This window comes from Pleurodeles waltl, chromosome 9 (genome assembly GCF_031143425.1).
Source record: "Pleurodeles waltl isolate 20211129_DDA chromosome 9, aPleWal1.hap1.20221129, whole genome shotgun sequence".
Lineage (NCBI taxonomy): Eukaryota > Metazoa > Chordata > Amphibia > Caudata > Salamandridae > Pleurodeles > Pleurodeles waltl.
The window spans coordinates 61,718,322-61,738,584 of NC_090448.1; the positions used below are offsets into that span (position 1 = coordinate 61,718,322).

General features: G+C 43.9%; 1 protein-coding gene across 5 annotated transcripts in view; it reads right to left on the reverse strand.

Moving 5' to 3' along the window:
* Positions 1–20,263, reverse strand: part of GRIP2 (glutamate receptor interacting protein 2) — a 654,787-nt gene that overhangs the window by 440,681 nt on the left and 193,843 nt on the right. The window contains exon 1 of one of the 5 annotated variants that reach the window (XM_069206297.1): positions 12,221–12,435. The exons of the other annotated variants lie outside the window; for them this stretch is intronic. Within the exon in view, the coding sequence (XP_069062398.1) occupies positions 12,221–12,263 (43 nt within the window). The 5' untranslated portion in view covers positions 12,264–12,435. Of the gene's footprint in view, positions 1–12,220; positions 12,436–20,263 lie in introns of those variants that run through there. 5 annotated transcript variants of the gene reach the window in all.

Sequence of the window (20,263 nt, forward strand, 5' to 3'; positions counted from 1 at the left end):
GTGAGCCCAAAAAAACAAATCAGTGACCTATACCCCGGGAGTAGTAGTGAGACTCACACCAAGTTTTGAGCCACTACATCACTTCTGTCGACTTCCAGCCAACAAAGTACCCACAGATTAGTTTTGGTGCTGCCAAGCCCAGTAACCGACCTGTCCCAAAACATCACCAACTCCAGAGCAACTCCCAGCAACAGGGTCCATCAACAATGAACCCATTGCTGAGATCCTGCATCCTGAAGAAGGCAACTTCAAATAAGTGGCGAAGCATCTTTTGCTTAACCCGCCCGTGATCGACAGCTGCAAGGCCACCTCTGCACCCGGAGCCGTCGGACATGGTGGCAGAGTGCCAACTGTGGAATCCAGGTCCTGGGATGGCAAAAAAATCTATTCTTTAAGAGTAGAGTGTAACTCCAGCTCCAAGTGTGGTTTTGAAGAGTGCTGCATCTTTGACAGCACTTGCGGTTCCTGGTCTTTTCGAAGTACAGCAAGGCTACCTCTGTCATGAACTGCACTCGATTTCTCACCTCTGGATGCAGGATTGAAGAACACACCCAGTCTTCTGCCGGTTCTGGATAATCCCAGATAGGGGCGACCCTTTCTAGTAGCCACAGTGCTGCTTGACAGGGAACGCCAAAGCAGACCGTACCCTCCAGAAGGAGCCCCAGAGGAAAAAAACCCAAGAACTGGGGAAAAACCTCAAACAGGAACTCCTTTAATAGAAAAAACAGGACTTGAAAACAGGAAAAAACAAGGCAAAAATACTCCAAGGCGAAAACAGGAATGACGAACAGGAGCGAAGAGCACTACCAAAGGGAAGTGTTTGCAACGCAAGGTAGAGCAAGACTGAGAGGCTTATATACAGAAAAAAGGGGAAGTGACATCACAGGAAATGAAAAGAACACCATCTTGAATTGGGAAAAAGCCCATAGAAAAGAATAGGAAAAAAAGAGACAGTATATAAGAAAAAGAGCATGCTGGGAAATGCAAACAGGAAGAAGACAATATGGACACCAACATGAAGAAAGGCAGAATACAGAGGCAAGAAAAAGAAACAAAATGAAAAGAAAAAGACCAGAAAGAAGACCACCACCGACAGAGGAGACGACAATGCCCTACAGTAGGTAAGGGCAACGTGACCGGGAGCGCAAAACATGCTTCACGGTACGCGTTGCCAAATTGGCAAGAAAACGCGGGGAACGGCGCTTCGAGAATCGCCAGCGCGTTCCGACCGTGGATGTAAAAAGAGACGCCGCGTCGAGGCGCGGCGTTACAACCTCTGCACCCAGACTTCCTGGGCAAGGTAAAAAGGTACTGTCTATATAAACATGGTTTAGGGACCCCTCAGATCTTAACTTCAGGTGGGCTCCACAGAACTCACCCCACAAGTGATTGGTTGCACACTGTGCTTTTCCCCATTGAATTCTATGGTATTAATTTGACAACTAAAAGTGCATCTTCTTTAAAAGCTTTAAAAATCCATAACTCTGGTTGTAGTTAAGATACAAAGTTCATTTTGGTGTGTAAATTAAGATAAAAATCTGCTTTATGTTTCTAAATTGGTGTTGGATTTCTTTTGGGTCATGTCAATTACTTATCGTCCATGTTGGGGTTGTGAATTTTTTTACACGTTTCTTGAAGTAGCCAGACTGCTCTTTGCCACTCTACCAGGACTGAGATAAGGTTTACTAGTGTGAACCAGAGGTCCACTTCTGGGTAATGTGTTAGTACTACATAGTAAAATTCCCCCCCCCCACCCAAGGCATACTACATAATACTACCACCTTGCTGCAAAAACTCTTAGCCTTTAAAATTCCAATAGCAGACAACATAAAAAATAATAATAAAGGACACCAGCAGCGAGTTGCTGTTTCATAAATAAATGCATAGCTTGTAACTGGCCAGGCTTCAAGACTGTCACCTCTAACCAGTTAAGGTTTACAGCCTCCATCAACTACATTCATGGACTTGTGTGTATCTATGTGACCTATGTTGTGCACACCTAGCTACATGGAAACCTTAGTCAGATTACACTGTGGGCAGTTCATAAGACTGGGGGTTCGTAATTGGTACCACATACCTGGATGTTGTGCACTGGTCTTAGAGGTCACTTTTTTGAGGTTAGTGGGAGGACAAGTTATTGGAACAGCTGGGAGATGGATTATATGATGCAGTGCCAAGGAACAGCCAAACCCGAGAAATGACTGCATTTGTGCAGAGTTTAAGGGTGAATTTGTGGACCATTCAGGGGCTTTGTCTTCAGGAACAGCCTCCATCGGGTTTCTTGGACCTACCTTCGGATCCTGTTATCCAGAATCTAAAGGTCCCCGTGTAATCCATGACCACACATCAGGTGTTCTGTCTGTACCAAGAACAATGGGATAGACAGAGTCTAAAGCTCATTGTACAGAGTCCAACACCACAGGCAGAGCTAGATTAAAATGGCAACTTCACAAGAGCCTCTAATAATTGGTGTCCCATGCCATGGAAGATTGCAGTATCTCTTGGAATAGTGGAAAAGAAAACTGATACAAATCAAATATAGTCATAATAAGAAAGTGTCTACAGTGGCACTGCTATGCATATTACAAGCGAAAAAAACAAAACAAAAACACATTTTGCAATGGGATTATAATTTAAGAGGCACACTTCTTACTCAAGAAAGGTTTTATGGATGGTGTTTGAGAACTCTGTGCACAAGTACAGAGTATGGAAGCAATGTCTTGAAATCAGTATTTTTCTACACTTGATGGTTTTCTGAAAAACCATCATCAAAAATCAACAGGAGTAAATTTCAAACAAAGATCCATTTCCTACAAAGCAACCCGATCACATTAGAATCTTGCGAGTGAAGGACCAGCCTTTTGAGCAGCTGCACAAATATGGTCCAGATTAGACCAAGGCTGCAGACTGAGTTATTATCCCCAATGCATACAAATCAACAAAATCTTGGTGCCCAGCATTGAATCAATGGCTTTTATTGACTGTCTCCAATGAATGCACATGGCCTCATCAGTTTGGAATCTAGTTATCTTCTGCTCTGTGAGAAACTAATTTCTAGACCAAGTCCCATCCCCTGAGCAGGTTGAAGGAATTAGAGTTCTGAATCTGGGCATCCTGCAACACACTGCAAACATCTCCATTGATGTTTCTGCATTGACCAGGAACTACTAGAGATGTAGTAACTCTGCTTCCACCACTTTTGATTCTCTGCTGATACTTTGTGACTAGGTCACTGGTAGAAGCCAGCATGGGGAGTGGCTATGAGAGATGCAGCACTTGGGATCTGTGGCACCTGCCATCTCACTTGTCCTATGGAGCGGACTCCAGGAGACCCTCAAACTGTATGAAGATGTTTCCTGGTCAATTTCTTTTTAGACACAACTTATCTTACTATCTCTAGTGGTGGGGCTTAGATATTTTTGTTATGCCCAATTAAAGACTGGTCAGATGCCATCTTAAAAGGCGAAGGGGGCTCCACATCCCAGTCTTCCCTCTTCCCAGATCCATCTCGCTCAAGAGCAAGCTTTCCGGAGTGAGAATCCCTGGAAGTCAGAAAGTATTCTGTGAAAGACTATAGGGGGCCTGTGAAGAATAGTAAAGTTTCCAATTGGTGACTTCTGAACTACTAACGCAAAGTGTACAGCAATCATTTGACCTTAGAGTGAGCCTGTAGTGGCTGGGGTTGTTGGTTTGCATTTTCTAACTAGAGCAATTTTCCCCAAGTCTTACGAGTATTGACGATCACGACCATTTAACTCATCAGCAAATGCAGATACTGGACCACAACTGCACCACATGGGAAAAAATATTATATCAAGACCAATACTAGATGCTGCCAGCATCAATCCCATGTCCACGACTGGAATTCACCACTCTAAACCAATACCAGACATGTACCAAAGTGATTCACCTCAAAAGCAGTGGAGCATCTCTCTTCAAGCTCACATACAGATAAAAACATTAAACAAACAAACAAAAAAATCATGTGAAATATGTTGTGGAGCTGCTTATTGATGTCTCAGATGTCTAAATAGGGTGGTTTCCAAAATTAATCCAAGGCGGAAACTGGGACTATCAAAGACCAACAAATTGAGATCAGCTTCTGAATGATTGAGCTCCTCTCTAAACGTGCTTTTAATCATTCACCTTTCTCCATCTACCCCACCATCAATACACTCCTGAGAAGCAACGGTAGGATTTACCAGCACCTGTGTCCATGGAGTCCTAGCAACCAGCATCTTTCCTCTTCGCATGCATACTGAACAAAATAATCAAACCCAGTTTTCAGAGACGGGAGATGGATGCTTGTCTCTCTGAGTGAAGAGATACGCACGGATTTGATAAACCAAAGATTGATCTAATGGTTCAATTCACAATGCCATAGTGTTGAAGGACCAATTGGACTTTGACGATATGGATTTGGCACCACCAAGACTGCCCATCTATATGTGTACCTGCTAATGGGACTGAGAGGAAGGATGTCATGCGTAGTTGGAACTGATCTGCCATTTTTTTCTCAGAAATGCAGAACCATATTATCAAGCGTGAGCAAGTAAGACCCTCTCACTGTCACCAATCGTAAGACATGCGTGCTCCACCATGAAGCAATTCCCTGGGATGGGTAGGAGTTTTCAAAACTTTTTGCACTGACCACACTAACAAGCACTGAAAGCCTCAAGTCCGTACTTTTAATTGTTGTTTACATCTTTGCAGATGTGCTTCCGCTCTTCCCACTCACTTGTCTGTGTATTCCAGCCACGGTGACAGCCAAAAAGGCATGGACAATCTCGTGGGCATGTTCTAGGAAACTTTAGCTCAGAAATCCACCCACTCCTCCCTCTGCGCTTCACACCCTCCAGCGTTTGTCACTTCAATTACACTCCCCCCAAAATAAATAGCTGTCTGCAAGCTGTCTTGGGTCTTTCAAAAAAGACCAACGGGCTGCAATCATGGCGGATTAGACCTTCCCTTCTTCTGTCAAATGCGGCCAATGTTGACGGACGTCCCCGCTTTAATTAAACTGGGCTTAGCGAGAGCGATTGACAGCAGCAAAAACCATCTCCAGATTGGCTCTGCGCAGATGTGAATGGGCACTTTCATCTTCAGGAGGGGTGGTATTTTTATTTTTGTATCTTTTAAGGGGTGAAATGTTGGAAGTAAAAAATAAAACTAAAAAAAACTAAAAACAGTCAAATAGAGGAAGACTATTGTATTTACAACCCTAGTAATAATTGTTTAGGGTGGCAATGTGCCCCCTTTTAATCATTTTATTTAACGATAAATATAGCTAAAAGAAGCTGACAAGCAGGTAGGGGCCCTTTGGCGGTTTGGTTAATGAATGTTGAAAGCAGAATTTTGTCCACTCATCCTACAAGTCAATGGAGCTTGTATAATGTAACTGTAGGCTTGGGATTGAACCGGTGGGGAAAGTATGGACAGGTCATCATGAAGTTTACGCGTTGCCATATGGTACTGTGGCATCTGCTTTTCAGAGGCGAGACTGTTGGAATGCATTTCATGTAAACTTTGTTGGAGCAGGTATTTGATAGCATAGTCTGTGTGTAGATCATCGTTTGGCCAGTGTGAATTAATTCTTAACATCTATGACGCTGTGTTGGACCCCATCTCCTTGCTCCATGGGACACTTTGTGTTTGTAAGGAAATGTAAACAAAGGGTAATGGAAGAGTTTGAGAGAAAGCTGAGTGAATACATTTTTTTTTTATTAGTCTTTATACCTTTTTAATCTGTGTGCATGGGTGCAAGTAATCTCACTGGTCTGTGTGCATGGGTGCAAGTAATCCCACTGGTCTGCGTGCATGGGTGCAAGTAATCCCACTGGTCTGCGTGCATGGGTGCAAGTAATCCCACTGGTCTGCGTGCATGGGTGCCTCCAAGCTTTTTGTCCTGTAAGCATGGGTGACTGTGGGTCTATGTTCAACCGAATCTATACGCGTGTGCATGAATGCCCATCAGTGCCTCCGCACATCTGGGCCTGCATGTGTTCTCTATAACAGTGGGTTTGTAAGTTTTCCTATGTGTGTTGTCTGTGTACAGTGATGACTATGTTTATTGTCCATGCGTATAAATACCAGTAGATTTGTGTTCAGGGGTCCGTGTAGGCTCATTGGTGTGTCAATAAAGAGTTAACACAACTAAGCAAAAAAACAAGAACATTGAGTTTTCTCAATGGTAAAAACTAAAACTTCGTAAGTGATGACACATTTCTAGAGACACCCCCATTTGGTAGTTAAGGCCCCAATTACAAATGGTGCCGAGTTTCACCCAGGTGCAATCCCGCTCTCCACTTTCATAAACTGGTCGTGTTTCTGCACCCAGATTGCCCTCGTGCGAGAACACAAAGCCAGACTTTACCTGCTGGAACGATCACTTTAGAAAAGGATCGAGCTCAGAGCCATTCCCCATCCTCCGCCCATTCCCCAGCCAAGACACAGTGGGTACAGGAGGGAGTGAAATGCGTTCATTCATCAGGTGTTTTTTTCTTCAAAGTGCATACTCCCTCAATTTCTTTACCTTGTTTCTCATGATGTATCAGCTTTGTAAAGTCTGATACTAAATTATAGGTAGGGCCATTGGAATTATGCCACAAGAGGAGGATCAAATTATGTGAGAGGGTTGACTAAATTATGCTGCAAAGAGGCAAATTATGTGGTGTAATGCGGCACATTTTATAATATTACTCCATGTTGTCATTTTTTACACTTGTTCGTCTGGACATGGGTTTCACCTCATTAGTAATGGTTTAACACTCAAATATGGCAATAACCAACAGAAAGGTGATTTGTCAACCCTTGCAAATGGCTTTCCACGGCTCGGCAACAAGTCACTGCATTTTTAGTAACTTTTGATCAGTTTGAGCTAGAAACATTTTTGTTAATATTTGCATACTATGCCGCAGATGATGAATTAGGTGGTAAATGCTACAAATCCAAAATTATGCAGAAAACGTCACAACCACAAAAATCACATCATTCCAATGGCCCCATTACAGTGCATGAAAATGTTCATCTTTTTATTAACAATACAGAGCTCTCAAGCATCTCAGTTCCATCTGTGAGAGTCTCACACTGTCCAATCTCTGTCATTGTATTTTAGTCCTAAATTCAGAATGTGATTAAGGGGGAATGCAAGTACCAAAATGCAAAAGTAAAATTTGGACTGAGTGAACCAGTGCAGTATGGGAACTGGATAAAGGGAGAACAGTCCAGATGAAAGAATGTATTATAAACAAGCACTGGCGAAAATTAACAAGTTTTACACTTGTACTGCATGGTATTAGCTTTGCCAATGCTTGCTTTTGTACTGTAGAAAGACAGCAGACAAAAAGAAACTCAACATGATAGTGCAGAATAAAACGTTTGCTTTCTTTTCTTCAACGCAGTTTATTTTCATAATTTTTTCAGTACTAGTTTCCCTGTGGGATGGGGGAGCAGCACTGTAAAATAGTTCCTCATGCATCCCAGTGGAGGTAGAAGGGCACATTTAAATAGCCAATAGAAAAACGTTGACAACAAATTACTCCTGCGGGTTGATGAAGAAGTGATTGACAAGCAGAATGTAACATAGATCCTCATGCATCCCAGTGGAGGCAGGAGGCCAGATCCAAACAGCCAATAGAAAACAGTTGACAACAAATTACTCCTGCGGGTTGATCGAAGACGTGATTGACAAGCTTGCAGACAAATGACTGAAGGCCCCAAGGCAAACAAAGCCAATGGCTGAAAAAGGCAGACCCAAAATCCCTAAGAGTAAGTATAGAATACAATATGTTTAGAATGAATGGCGCAAGCAACATGGACATAAAACCTAAAAAGTGCCCAGCCTGAGCTATACTTTCCATGAAGAGCCTCCGTTTATCAACTTCTATATGGAACGAACAAGAGCAACGCGCTGCTCTGGAACTACACTCGCGGAAGAAGAAAGGACGCATCCACTAGGTCGATGAAACACCTGATACAAGTATAAAATACAAAATGCACGAAAACAGCAACAACAAATATTAAGGGCAAGTCTCATAATGATAGCTGCAAAGAGGTCACATGACAAACCCAGCCAGTCGTGACTTCTTAAACAACTGCATTATGCATGCTAGGTTTGAGCCCATACTTACAATGTTAAAATCAGAACCACAAGTTCCAGAATGCAGCACGTTCCTACGTAAAGTCAGAGGACACAAAACAGGCGGCAGTTGCCAACCCCTGAGCCTCTAAAGATGCAATAGCTCTCACTCAAGTGGGTCCGACAATATGAAAACAGAAGCATCGAGTACTTGTAGTAACAGGTCTAGCCCAAACCATAATGCCTTGGAACCACTGAATGACAAGTCGCCTCTGATCAGTCTAAGATAGGGCTACCAGATCACTGCAAGCTACCCTAACTTTAAGTTAAAAGCTCTAAACTTTTGTGCAAGAGATCAGTGCATTCTGGGAGCTGTAGTCTCTAGTACCTTCATTTGAACCAAATGGACTAATGCACATTTATCCAATGAACGGTTAAAGGGAAGCTTCAAACTGGTTGTTTGCTGGCCCAGTGAGATGGGGCCATATGACACCCCCCGTTTACGATCACCACAGAGTTGTACATCCCTACACTGGCAAGAATTCTTTCGAGTTACGACAGTGGTTTTACAGTAGAAAAAAAATATATCAGTATTTACCATTTTCAGCTTTTGAAATTTCACGAGCATATTATACTGCCTTCTACATCTCCTTTCCAGTATCCCCTTAAACAACAATTCTCCACTCCGTAAAAGCGATGTTGCTGACTACATGGTCATTCTACTGCAACCTTGTGTCCATGATTATTTATGTAATTTCAGCGAAGATTCGCCATGGCCGTCTTATTATGCTGACGAGGGCCACACAACAGCATATGGCAACCTACGAAAGCAGAGCCCAGCGTAAAGAAGGTAGGGCCATATTTATACTTTTTGACGCTAAACTGCGCTAACGCAGTTTAGCGTCAAAAAAATTAGCGCCGTCTAACGCCATTCTGAAGCGCCATGCGGGCGCCGTATTTATAGAATGCGTTAGCCGGCGTTAGCCGACCGGCGCTGCCTGGTGTGCGTGAAAAAAAAACACGTACACCAGGCAGCGCCGGCATAGGGGAAAATGGCGTATGGGCGTCTCAAAATGGGGCAAGTCAGGTTGAGTCAAAAAAATCGCCTCAACTTTATTTGCGCCATTTTTTTACGACGCCCATCCCCCATTAACATGACTCCTGTCTTAGCAAAGACAGGAGTCATGCCCCCTTGCCCAATGGCCATGCCCAGGGGACTTCTGTCCCCTGGGCATGGTCATTGGGCATAGTGGCATGTAGGGGGGCATAAATCAGGCCCCCCTATGCCACAAAAAAAATAAAAAAATAATACTTACCGGAACTTACCTTAATGTCCCTGGGGTGGGTCCCTCCATCCTTGGGTGTCCTCCTGGGGTGGGCAAGGGTGGCAGGGGGTGTCTCTGGGGGCAGGGGAGGGCACCTCTGGGCTCATTCTGAGCCCACAGGTCCCTTAACGCCTGCCCTGACCCAGGCGTTAAATTCAGGCGCAAATGCAGGGTTTTTGCCCCGCCCACTCCCGAGCGTCATTTTTGCCCGGGAGTATAAATACCACGCACATGCCTGGGAGTCATTTTTTCAGACGGGAACGCCTACCTTGCATCTCATTAACGCAAGGAAGGTGTTCACGCCAAAAAATGACGCTAACTCCATGAACTTTGGCGCTAGACGCGTCTAACGCCAAAGTATAAATATGGAGTTAGTTTTGCGTCGAAAAAAACGACGCAAATTCGGCGCAAACGGAGTATAAATATGCCCCGTAATTTCAGCGACTCATGGCATATTTTACTATTGTCACTGAGCACAGTGGTAGTCTTAAGCCTGCACCTGCCACAAGAAAGGTGAAACTACAAGTCCCAGCATGCTTCGTGCCCATGGCTGAAAAAGCAGTTCTAGGTGGAAGTCATCCTCGGAGGGATTAACTCCCGACAACTATGCAAAGATCAGCCATTGTGCTGACTCGGGGGCCCAGGCATCCTCCCAGAGTCCCTCTCACTGGACTGACCTGCGAAGCATCATGATGGGTTTGATGGACGCTTGAAAGAGCCTAGGTTAGACTGCAGTTGAGGGGGGGATGGGATGCACTACGGGAGCTGATTGAACTCTCTCCACAAGTCAATACCATTGATCTTGGCATTTAGAGATGCATTTGAAGCAGGTAGTGGAGCTTCAGCATACACGCTCTATTGGTTTCAATCATTTATGGAGAGTAGAAGAACAGAGATCCGCAAGGATTGGGGCCAGTTCCCTACAGTGGAATTGATTTGTGGTGAGCTCCAGGATGCCCTCCTACCCCCAGGGCTCCCCAATATTCACATGAGGCCTTGATAGGACTTGCTGGCTGCCCAGAGAATAGTGTTCCACATCCCTGCAGACAACACTCCTAACCCTTCCACCTACTAGAGATGGCCGCCATGATGCTCGCCCCCTAATGAACTTTGGGCGGGACACCAACAGGTGGGTGTGTGAAGTTGGCTCGCTCCACACACCAACGGGAGGGTGTGAAGTTGGCTTGCTCCACACACACACACAACATGCCAGAGAAGTTCTCCAACCTCTTGTTCTTCATTTAAGAAGCTAAAGAGCTCACTTACTAGTTGGACCCTTGGTGCTAAGATCTTTAAAATAACAGCACACCTTGGCGGTTGTTAGCACAATTGCGTCAATGTTTTTCCGCTATTGTGCCGCTTTGCTACACTAGTGTCAAAGATCTGGACGCTAGTGTAGCATTTTTGAAGGAGTCCCATAGATTTCTATGAGAGCATCATATAAACGTCTGCTCTGAGCAGGCGTTAAGAATGACACCAAAAATGGCGCAGGGTAACCTGTTAAATTTGGCTGTGCCATTTTTTGGGCCTCCTGGCGCCGGAACCCCTCCTTGCATACATTATTCCTGGTGCAGGCATAATGTGGTGCAAGGGTTTTACAAAGTGGCGTAATGCATGCATTGAGCCACGTTGTGAATATAGTGTGTGGAAAAAGCCACCATAGCGCTGCCTTACCGTCAAACAAATGATGCTATGGCAGCACTAAGGTGTCGCTCGGGGCTCTTAAATAGGCCCCTACGTGCGCAGTCATGGACATTCCATTGACCATCTGAAGGCGTCTGGGAGCTGTACGTATGAACCAACACATCAGATTTGGAATCATGGCACGCAGCTGAGACAGAACTAGCCCTGACTGCAGAGCCTCAAATGGCCATCCTGCTGGGCACCACCAAGTGGCAAACTCACCCCTGTTTTAGAAAAACCAAAACTTTACTAAAGAAACAAATTATTCAGAAATCTAATTGTCCAACCACTAAACACCTTCCCTTAACAAAACTTGAGAAGATAGTTTTCATCCATCAAACCAACACACTTGTGCACCTCACACAAATCCAAGATTCCAGGATACAACACCCCAGCTATTCACTGACCCCCCCGTGACTCTAGTAAAGGTAGACCTGATGTTCTCACTAGCCAGGAAGACTGTGTACCTAGTAATTGCTTAATTTGCACCGGTGGTAGCCACTGGCAGTCACTTGAGGAGACCAGGGTTATCGGAATATGATCCGGAGCAGGAAAAGGGGAAAACTGAGGCGTAAAGAAGAAAATTGTGAGCACGTGAGAAACAGGGATGAAAAGAATCTGCAGGCGGGAGAAAAAGAGCCAGGATGAGTAGCCTGGTGGTTGAACGAAGAAGAGGGTTGGTATTCCTGCAACCACAGCACATGGCGGGGCTACCAGGAAAAACTCTGAGACCCTGCTCCTACTATTGATTTTTTAGGAAATTAATCGCAGAATAATAAACGTAAACAAGCATTTACATCTAAAATAGTAAAACAAAAACAAACAAAAAAAAAACACACCTCTACATACCAGTAATATTTCCATATATACAAGCACTGGCTGGAACAGGCTGAAGCAAGGTCTGCTCCTCGCCTCCCTATTACATCTCAGGGTCCTCTTCCAAGCGTGAAGCAGGCTATTAATCGACACAAACAAACACTGCACAATCTACAACATTTAATAAGACTCGGGTCCCCCCGAGAAGCCCTCTCCCAGGCAGCGGCGCGGAGACTGCTCCGGCGCCAGCCGCGATGGGCTGCTTGGACCCGTGAGGGATGCAGGCGCGGGGAACCACGTACAATAACAGAGTTATTACCTCGGAGGGATTTCCACCGGAGGATGGTCTGCAGGAAGTGCATTTTCCGAAGCCCCCAGTCGAGGCTGGGATGCTGCAGGCGGCGCCGCGGTTTCAGAGCCAAGCTAGCGAGTTGGGCGACCAGCGCTGAACACTCACATGCCCCGCTCCCATCACACGAGCCTTCCTCTCTGTCTCCGGGCCCCGCGCCCTAGGCAGCTCGCTCCTGCTCTGATGAACTGCACCTGTGCCGAACTGCTAAGAGCCGAAGGCAAGCCTGGGCTCTGTTCCTCCCCCTCCTTCTAAATAAGCCATCACCATGAATAATTACATCTTCGAGACTAGCCGGACACCTCAGAGGAGGGAAAAATACAGTAATTAACTGTTTCCTTTGGAGTCTTTCCCATCCTCTTTGGAAAAGCTTCAAACAGCTCCAGCCTGCGCATTTGGACTGACCGGGGCCACCGGATAGATTCAGGACTGGATCTTCGTATACCAAATCAGTGCATTCTGGGAGTTGTGGTCCGGGTACAGCTCAGGATTGGAACCCGTTGTGTCCCAGTGACGTGGAATCATCTGGTAAACCTAGGAATGAACAAGAGGAAGTTTTTGGGTCAGGGATGTCCAAGGGCGACTTTGGGCGGCAGGATACATGCCAGATTTTCAGGACATCAACAGAAGATGAAATTACACACAGAAAATTCTAAATGGGAAAAGTTTAAATAGTCAATGGTTGTCCTCAGAATCTGGCATGGATCTCACCCCAAGGGACCAACACTGCCAAATGCTCTACATAGCATTCATGTCAGTGACAGTTCATAGAATAGATCTTCAACACTCCTACAAACCTTCTTCAGATGCCACGTACCAACTTGAACAGAGGACTGAGCAAAGCTGAGGAGGGAAATCAGAATTCTACGAAAAATAGGATAACTTTACAATTAAGACGATGTAGAGAGGGACCGTAGGGGACACGGGGCATCCTTTTCAGCTCAGCAATGGATTCTGATACTTGCAGTCTTGAATTGAGCCCCACAACCACCTTCTTACGACGGCAGGGAGTACTGGTTCAGAGCGAAGTAGCAAGAGGCAGATTATTTGAGTCATCTTTTGCTGTCAATCATAAATTAGGAACCACCACAGCTAGAATGCGTTGCGGGGTGGTTCATAAAAGCTGGACTGAATCCTAATCAAATTTGAAAACAAATCACTCTTGATACTGGCTACCACATTTCTACAAACTCTGGCTCCCTTGACCTGAATGTGGGTGGTCGGATGAGGTACACTTAGATAGGTGGCCTGCCCCTGTGATCCCTAGGATGCAAAATTGGCAGCAATTGTTGAATACCATGCAATACACAGATTATGTTTTGGCCTGAATGGGGGCAGAAAAGTGCAAAGGGCCTCGTATCATGAAGGTGATGGTCAGACCTTCCTGGGCTTTCAGCCAATAGCAAACTAACATTTTGGAACTCAGAGGTTGCTGTACTCCTACTTAGACAAACCTGGTACCACTCCACATACTACGGCACTCCACTAAAAAGGCGTTGCTACATTAATACCGATATGCACCCTAGGTATGTGCTTCATGGTCTAACTGAAGATGGGGAGGTGGTCGCATGAAAGGAAGTGGGGTTACTTATAGAAGTAAGCATAACTTACTTACTTCTATAAATAAGTTAAGAAAACACAAGACTGGAGCAACTGTTTCCCCAGACATGGGAAACATTCCCATCCCTGGTCGCTGGGAAATCTGCAGAATTTCACTCTTAGCCGTGACAAAAATTCACCCCCAATATGGAGACCCTTCTTCTTGCAGGCCTTTTCTGCAGATGTCACATTCCCTGAAGCCAGCGATTAATGGACATTCCTTCCTTCAGAAGACCTCCTTGCTATGACACCTCTTCCTCTCCAAGTACCTACATTCCAGCAGGTGATGGTGTTGATTAGGCACTGACATCATTCATGATTTAAAGGCAAGGGCATTGCACTGAGTGACCACAGGCCGTGCCTTCGCTCCACTAATCAGGTAGCCGAGAGGGAAGATTAAAGGCCGTGGATAGGCTGGAGGTAAAAAAAAAAAAAGGAGTATGGATGGCCCACAGCAGCAGGGATTCGTGCAATAGGTAAAAGAGCATATGGTGTTTGCACAAGGTCAAGCATGACAAACTGATTTCACACAATGTCGTTCACAAATATATATATATATTTTATATATATATATATGTGTTTGTGTTTATATATATATATATATATATGTGTATATATATATATGTGTGTGTGTATATATATATATATATATATAAATATATATATATATATATATATCTTTCTTTTTTGCCTACTTTCCAAATGTGATCAACAGATCTCTACATAAATCTTTTTTTCCTATTCCATTATGTAGTAAAACAAACAATGCAAAATTATTTTGCTCTATTTTGTAAAGACATGGCAAATTTATTTTTGGATGCTGACCCGAGTGAAGGGATGACTTGAATCCATTAACCTCCATGAGATCTCAATTACTTTTAAGGAATCCACATTTTTAGCATGTAGGAAAAAACTGAGACACACGTGAAAAAATACATATGAAGAGGATCATACATATTTCTCAAGGGAGGAAGCTGGGGTTTGCATCCTGATCTCCTGGATCTAAGTCTGCAACCTAGGTGAACGGCTTCCAGCTGTCATTTTGAGGTGTCGCCTACCAAACAGCGCAAGGTATCTACTTGGATAAGACCTTTTGTGAGTTTACAAAGAACAAACAGTGGGCTCATCATTGGTTGTCTTTATTGTCACTTTCATCATTCAGTCGCTTTCCTTGTCCATCCTGTGTTTGCCCCTCCCTTGCAGCATATCCTCTTTGACATTATTTTACATAGATGACGTGTTCTTCAGCTTCTCCGTTTTAGAAAGCTGTATTTTTTTTTCATTTGATCACTTCATGATAGTGTATGTGTTTTTTAACTCTCTCTCTCATGCCTTTTTCCCTTTGCAGAATTCTTCCCCCTTTGCTCGGTCTTCCTCATGTGCTTTTCTCCTGCTGCCAATTGCCCTCACCCAGTTTATGTTGTTCTGACTGTGTGCTTCTCCCCACTCCCTCCGTGTTGCTATCTCCCACATGCACTGCATGTTCCCCACTTACTCTGACTTTATTTTTCATTGAAAACTTTCCGACTCACTTTTTAAAATGTTTTCTCCCTTGGGGCCAAGCCAAGAAACAAAATAGTGCCAGCAACTTTCTGTTCAGGTTGTGGCCAGCCAATCAGGGCCTTGCATTTCCCCTGGATCTGCAGGTACCTGCGGGTATCCGTGAACTCCCGGGGATACTTGTAGTTCCACAAAGGATCCCCATGCCTAGATTTCTATATTTTATTTATTCAATAACTCGAAAACTACTGAAAAGATTTACACCAAATAATAAAAAGATCTTTTTTGGACCAAAATTCTGCTTTGTGCCAAATTTGGTATAAATCCGTTCAGTGGTTCAAGCTATAGTTGTGTTAAAAAAATGAAAAGTCCCCAGAGACACTGCAAGGGGAAAAGCATTTTACTATTCCCCCTTTTTTCTCAGCCTGTGCTTGATGAATCACCCTGAAACTTTCCATACAGCATCTGAACTAACAAGTGTACAAGTTTTTAAAAATTTGTCAAGATTCGTGAAACAGTGGCAAAGTTATTAGCAAAACAAAAAACACTTTGTCTATGGGAAAAGTTGGTTCTAACTATTAATAACTACTGGCTATTGCCAGTAAATAATATCTATCTGTCTATCTATCTATCTATCTATCTATCTATCTATCTATCTATATATATATATATACAGGGCACAAGGGACTAACCAAGTTAGGCAGTATGAAAGTGACATCATAGCGTGTGACATCACAGTGCATTACATCACGGCGTGAGACATTGCACGTGCCATCATAGGAAGTGGCATCACAATCAATGACCTCACAGGAAGGGAAATCTCAAGAAGTGACATCAGATCTTAAGACCTCACAAATATGTTTAGCAGGTCTACCATGAGCACATTGGAGAGCATTACAATATTTGACAAATGAGATTTTGCGTCGCGGTTATGCCAAAAAAGTGACTAAATCCCGACACAAAATCTGGGCCTCAAGTTATACAATTATTTTTTAAAACTCCATCACAAAGAAACTGGCAACATGAGAAATGTGACATTAAATTTGTTCTGCTTAATTGGTTGCAAAGTCTGCATTTTTAAATATCCATTGGGTTTAAGACACCTGCTGCCAAGGTCTTTGTGAGCTATCTAAATCTCAGGGAATAATAATATTATAACTCTGGAGGTTAACATATTTGCTGGAGCAATCTGTGTTTCGCCTAGTCCCAAAGAGCGTTATTATGTCTCCTGCAAAACACATATTGTAGTACGAAGATGACAGATTTTTATTTTATGTAAATGAGTTACTGCTTTCAACACAGAAAAACGTTTGTTACTTGATTTTCATAAATTGTAATCCTTCTAATATATCACAGTGACCTATGAAGAACATGTGGCTCCTATGCCTTATAACCTTCATTGTTTTATGTAAAACACCCTGTACATTGATTTACACACATATCATTTATTATCAAAGTATAGTCTGTATGTGTGATGTAATGCTTTCTAGCACCCTGCATTTTGAATGAGTTTCGCTAAAAAATAAATAAAACAAAATAGTGGTATTTTAATTCTTATTTGTGTAAATACTAGGACAGAGCAACACTTCTGACACTCTCAGGCATGCACATCTCTCATGCAGGAACTGAACTGATAAGCTGTGTGCCTTTGTTTCCCTTCCTTTGCATTTATATCTGAGGATCCTCATAGCTCACAGTCAGGATATTCCAACAAAAGAATGCCTGATGGCGCCCCAACTTTGGCCTTTGTTATGGGCCCAGCTGGAATCTGATAAGCCTCCTGCAGGCTGCACGTTGCTGTTCAATAACAAAAGCAGACAATGCACTGTTGCTGCTGAATGTGTCCTCGTGCCTGAAAATTACACTGGGACAAGTTTAGCATATATCTGCGGGAACCAACCTCTTGGCAGGGTAGATGGCATCCATGTGTATCCTCAACTTGAGCATATATATATATATATATATATATATATATATATATATATATATATATATATATATATATATATATATTCATACATACATACACATATTAGGAGGTGCAGGCAGCAAATTGCTACTGGCCTTCCGCAAAACAGCTTTTGCAAACTTACATTTTTTTTTTACTAACCAATCTAAGTGCGCTGTAAGTTACATGCACCATCTTAGATTGCTAAAAAATAAATAAAGGAAAATGGCACCTGCATCATTCTGTATGCGCACACATGCATCAAGATGATGCACATTTGGGCTTATAGAACGACACAACCACCAACATCAACCATGTCATTGTGCCGTTTTTCCTCTGATGCTAATTAGCATCCGCAACAACTACTGGACTTTTACTGACACTTTTCAGCATTACCAAAAAAAAGCATTTACAAGGTCAATAGGCCCAATCACAAGATCTTTTGACTTTGTCAGTGCTTATTTTACCAATACAGAAAGTGCACTGGTAGGGGGAGCATGGTGTCTCCCCAGTGCCATGCTAAATGATCGGATCAGTGGCTGAGGCTAGGCTTCTCTTGTAGCCTCATCCAATTTTACTAGCTGGATTTTCTGGATAACCCGGGGAAGGAACACCTGGTGGGTCATGATTTGGCAGAGCAGCATCCCACCCGGAGATACCGCTTATTTGATTTGTTGATTACATTGCAATGTGTCCTCTATACGTTCAACATTCCCTCACTCACTCATAGCCAGTCTGTTCCCTTTCTTTAAGTTATTCAATAAAAACCGGATTGACCTTTTCTCTGCCTCTGCCCAGAGGTCCGTAGGAGCAGAGAATGTGGACATTTTGTTCTTAGACACAGACCTTCATGTGAGGCTCTGTGTAAAGGTGGGTCTGCAGCGATTGACCCTTCCAATGCTTGAAGTCACCTGTGAGCAAGTCTAGCCCTGGACATGTAATCCCTGGACACTCCGGGACCTTCTGGCATCCAGGAGACAGCTCTGGTACCACGTCAGGCCTCAACCTCTGAGACCAGGCTCAATGAAATCCAAGGAAAAGGCAGAGGATTACAGATCTGATCTTCAGAAGGATGCTTCTTCAGAGGTAAAGATACCAGAGGGAGTGAAATAATGGAAGCCGGGAAGGGAAGGACACATTGATAGGAGCCAGGATACCAAGACTGATGATGCTCTGGAAAGGTTGGTTGCACTTCGAGAGGCAGAGATTGACAGGTCTGTAGGTGGGCGTGCAGCTACACAGTCACTGGATCACACTGCCAGGTTTTGGCTTCTCCTTTTTCAAATCTCTGTTTTTAGGAGTCCTGGCTCATTTGTAATGGGTACGAAGACCACTCTTCCCAGAATCTACCCATCTGTTCAGTGAAACACAGAACTGATAACATGGAGTCCAGGCGATGGTTGTATTTCACAATATCGCAGCTTTCAGAGCTGCGAAAATATCACATCCGCATGTCGCCTAGCACTTTCATCCATGTAAGTATATGGAACTATAGATTTAAAATTCATACCTCCACTTCTCCACCCTGCCTCATTCTTCTTCCTTAGGAAAATATGTCTGGGACCTTGTCTCCATGTCCTTTCTTCCTTTCAGAAAGAATATCTGGGACCCTGCCCCCCACCGCTTCCTTCTTTCCCCTTCAAGGAAGCACACTTGCAATCTTGCCTTGCGTCACTTCCCTACTTTTCCATTTAAAACAGTATATTTGTGATCCTGGCATCCTCCCCAAATCCCTTCTCTACCCTATATCCTAAAAATACTTAGGGGCATATTTACAAGAAAGTGGTGCATCACAGATGACGCACCACTTTTCTTGCGCCCCATTGTGCCCCCCCTAACAACACCATGTGTGGGCCGTATTTACAATACAGCACAGCATGGCACTTGTTCGGCCAATAGCGTCAAAAATGTTGATGCTGTTGTGGCACTTTGGGCGAGTAGCGCCAAAAATGATGGCGCTAATCCACCAAAGTCAAGGGAGGCCCATTGAATACAATGGGAGCGTCACTTTAAAGTCTGCCTAAAGCCCCTCTGGCATGCATAGGAAGGCATAATGTGGCGCCAGGGGTTACAAAGTGGCACAATGCTTGCATTGCGCCACTTTGTAAATATGGCACAATGAAAATGACTCCTTAACACTACATTAGCGTACAAAATGACTCTAATATGGCACAAGGAGGCACAAGGGGCTTGTCATTATGCCCCTTAGTCTTTCTTGATTTCCTTCCTCACTTCAACGCCACCGTCACCACTCACCCATGCCTTCAGGACACGGGTGCGGAGCAGCAACTAAGCCTGTTGAAGCCATGGTCCATGCCAGGCCCCTGAGGATCATGGAAGAGTCACAGCAGCCAAGGAGATCAGTACTCTCCCTCTCCCTGGAGCTTAAATCAAAGGAGTGGGATGGAAGTGAATAGGCTACATACGTGTCTCATGGCCCTACAGCACCCTATTGCACCAGCAGCCATGCATAGGTGCAGCAATACTAAAACACTAATGTACTACATGCAAGGTGGCTGCTACTGAAGTAAATCTAAGTACATAAACTCATTCCAGTTGTGGTTACTGCATTTTCCAAACCACATCAACTGTGTTCAACAGTTTGTCTAATTTTGTTTGAGTTGTTTGTTTAGCATTAACATTGCCTTGTAACCAGGTGTAGGAAGTGGTGAGGGTTTGCTTAGCCTACAGGTTGGTTCTGGGGGCCCTGTTCTATCTTGATAAAGTGGGGTAATACATAATCAGTTCTTGTCAATTTTCGGTCTCTTTTTGAACATACAAAATATATTTTTTCCAGTCCTTTGTACTGTTTCTGGTAGTTCTCCTAGGATAAGTGGGGGTGGAGGGGTTCTTAAATAGCTCTACTAAATAACATTTCCTTGCAGACGTTTAGGTCCCCAATGCGAGCCCTGTGCTACTCCCAAATGGGCTGGTCACACGAGCAACCTGACCCATAGGTATCACAA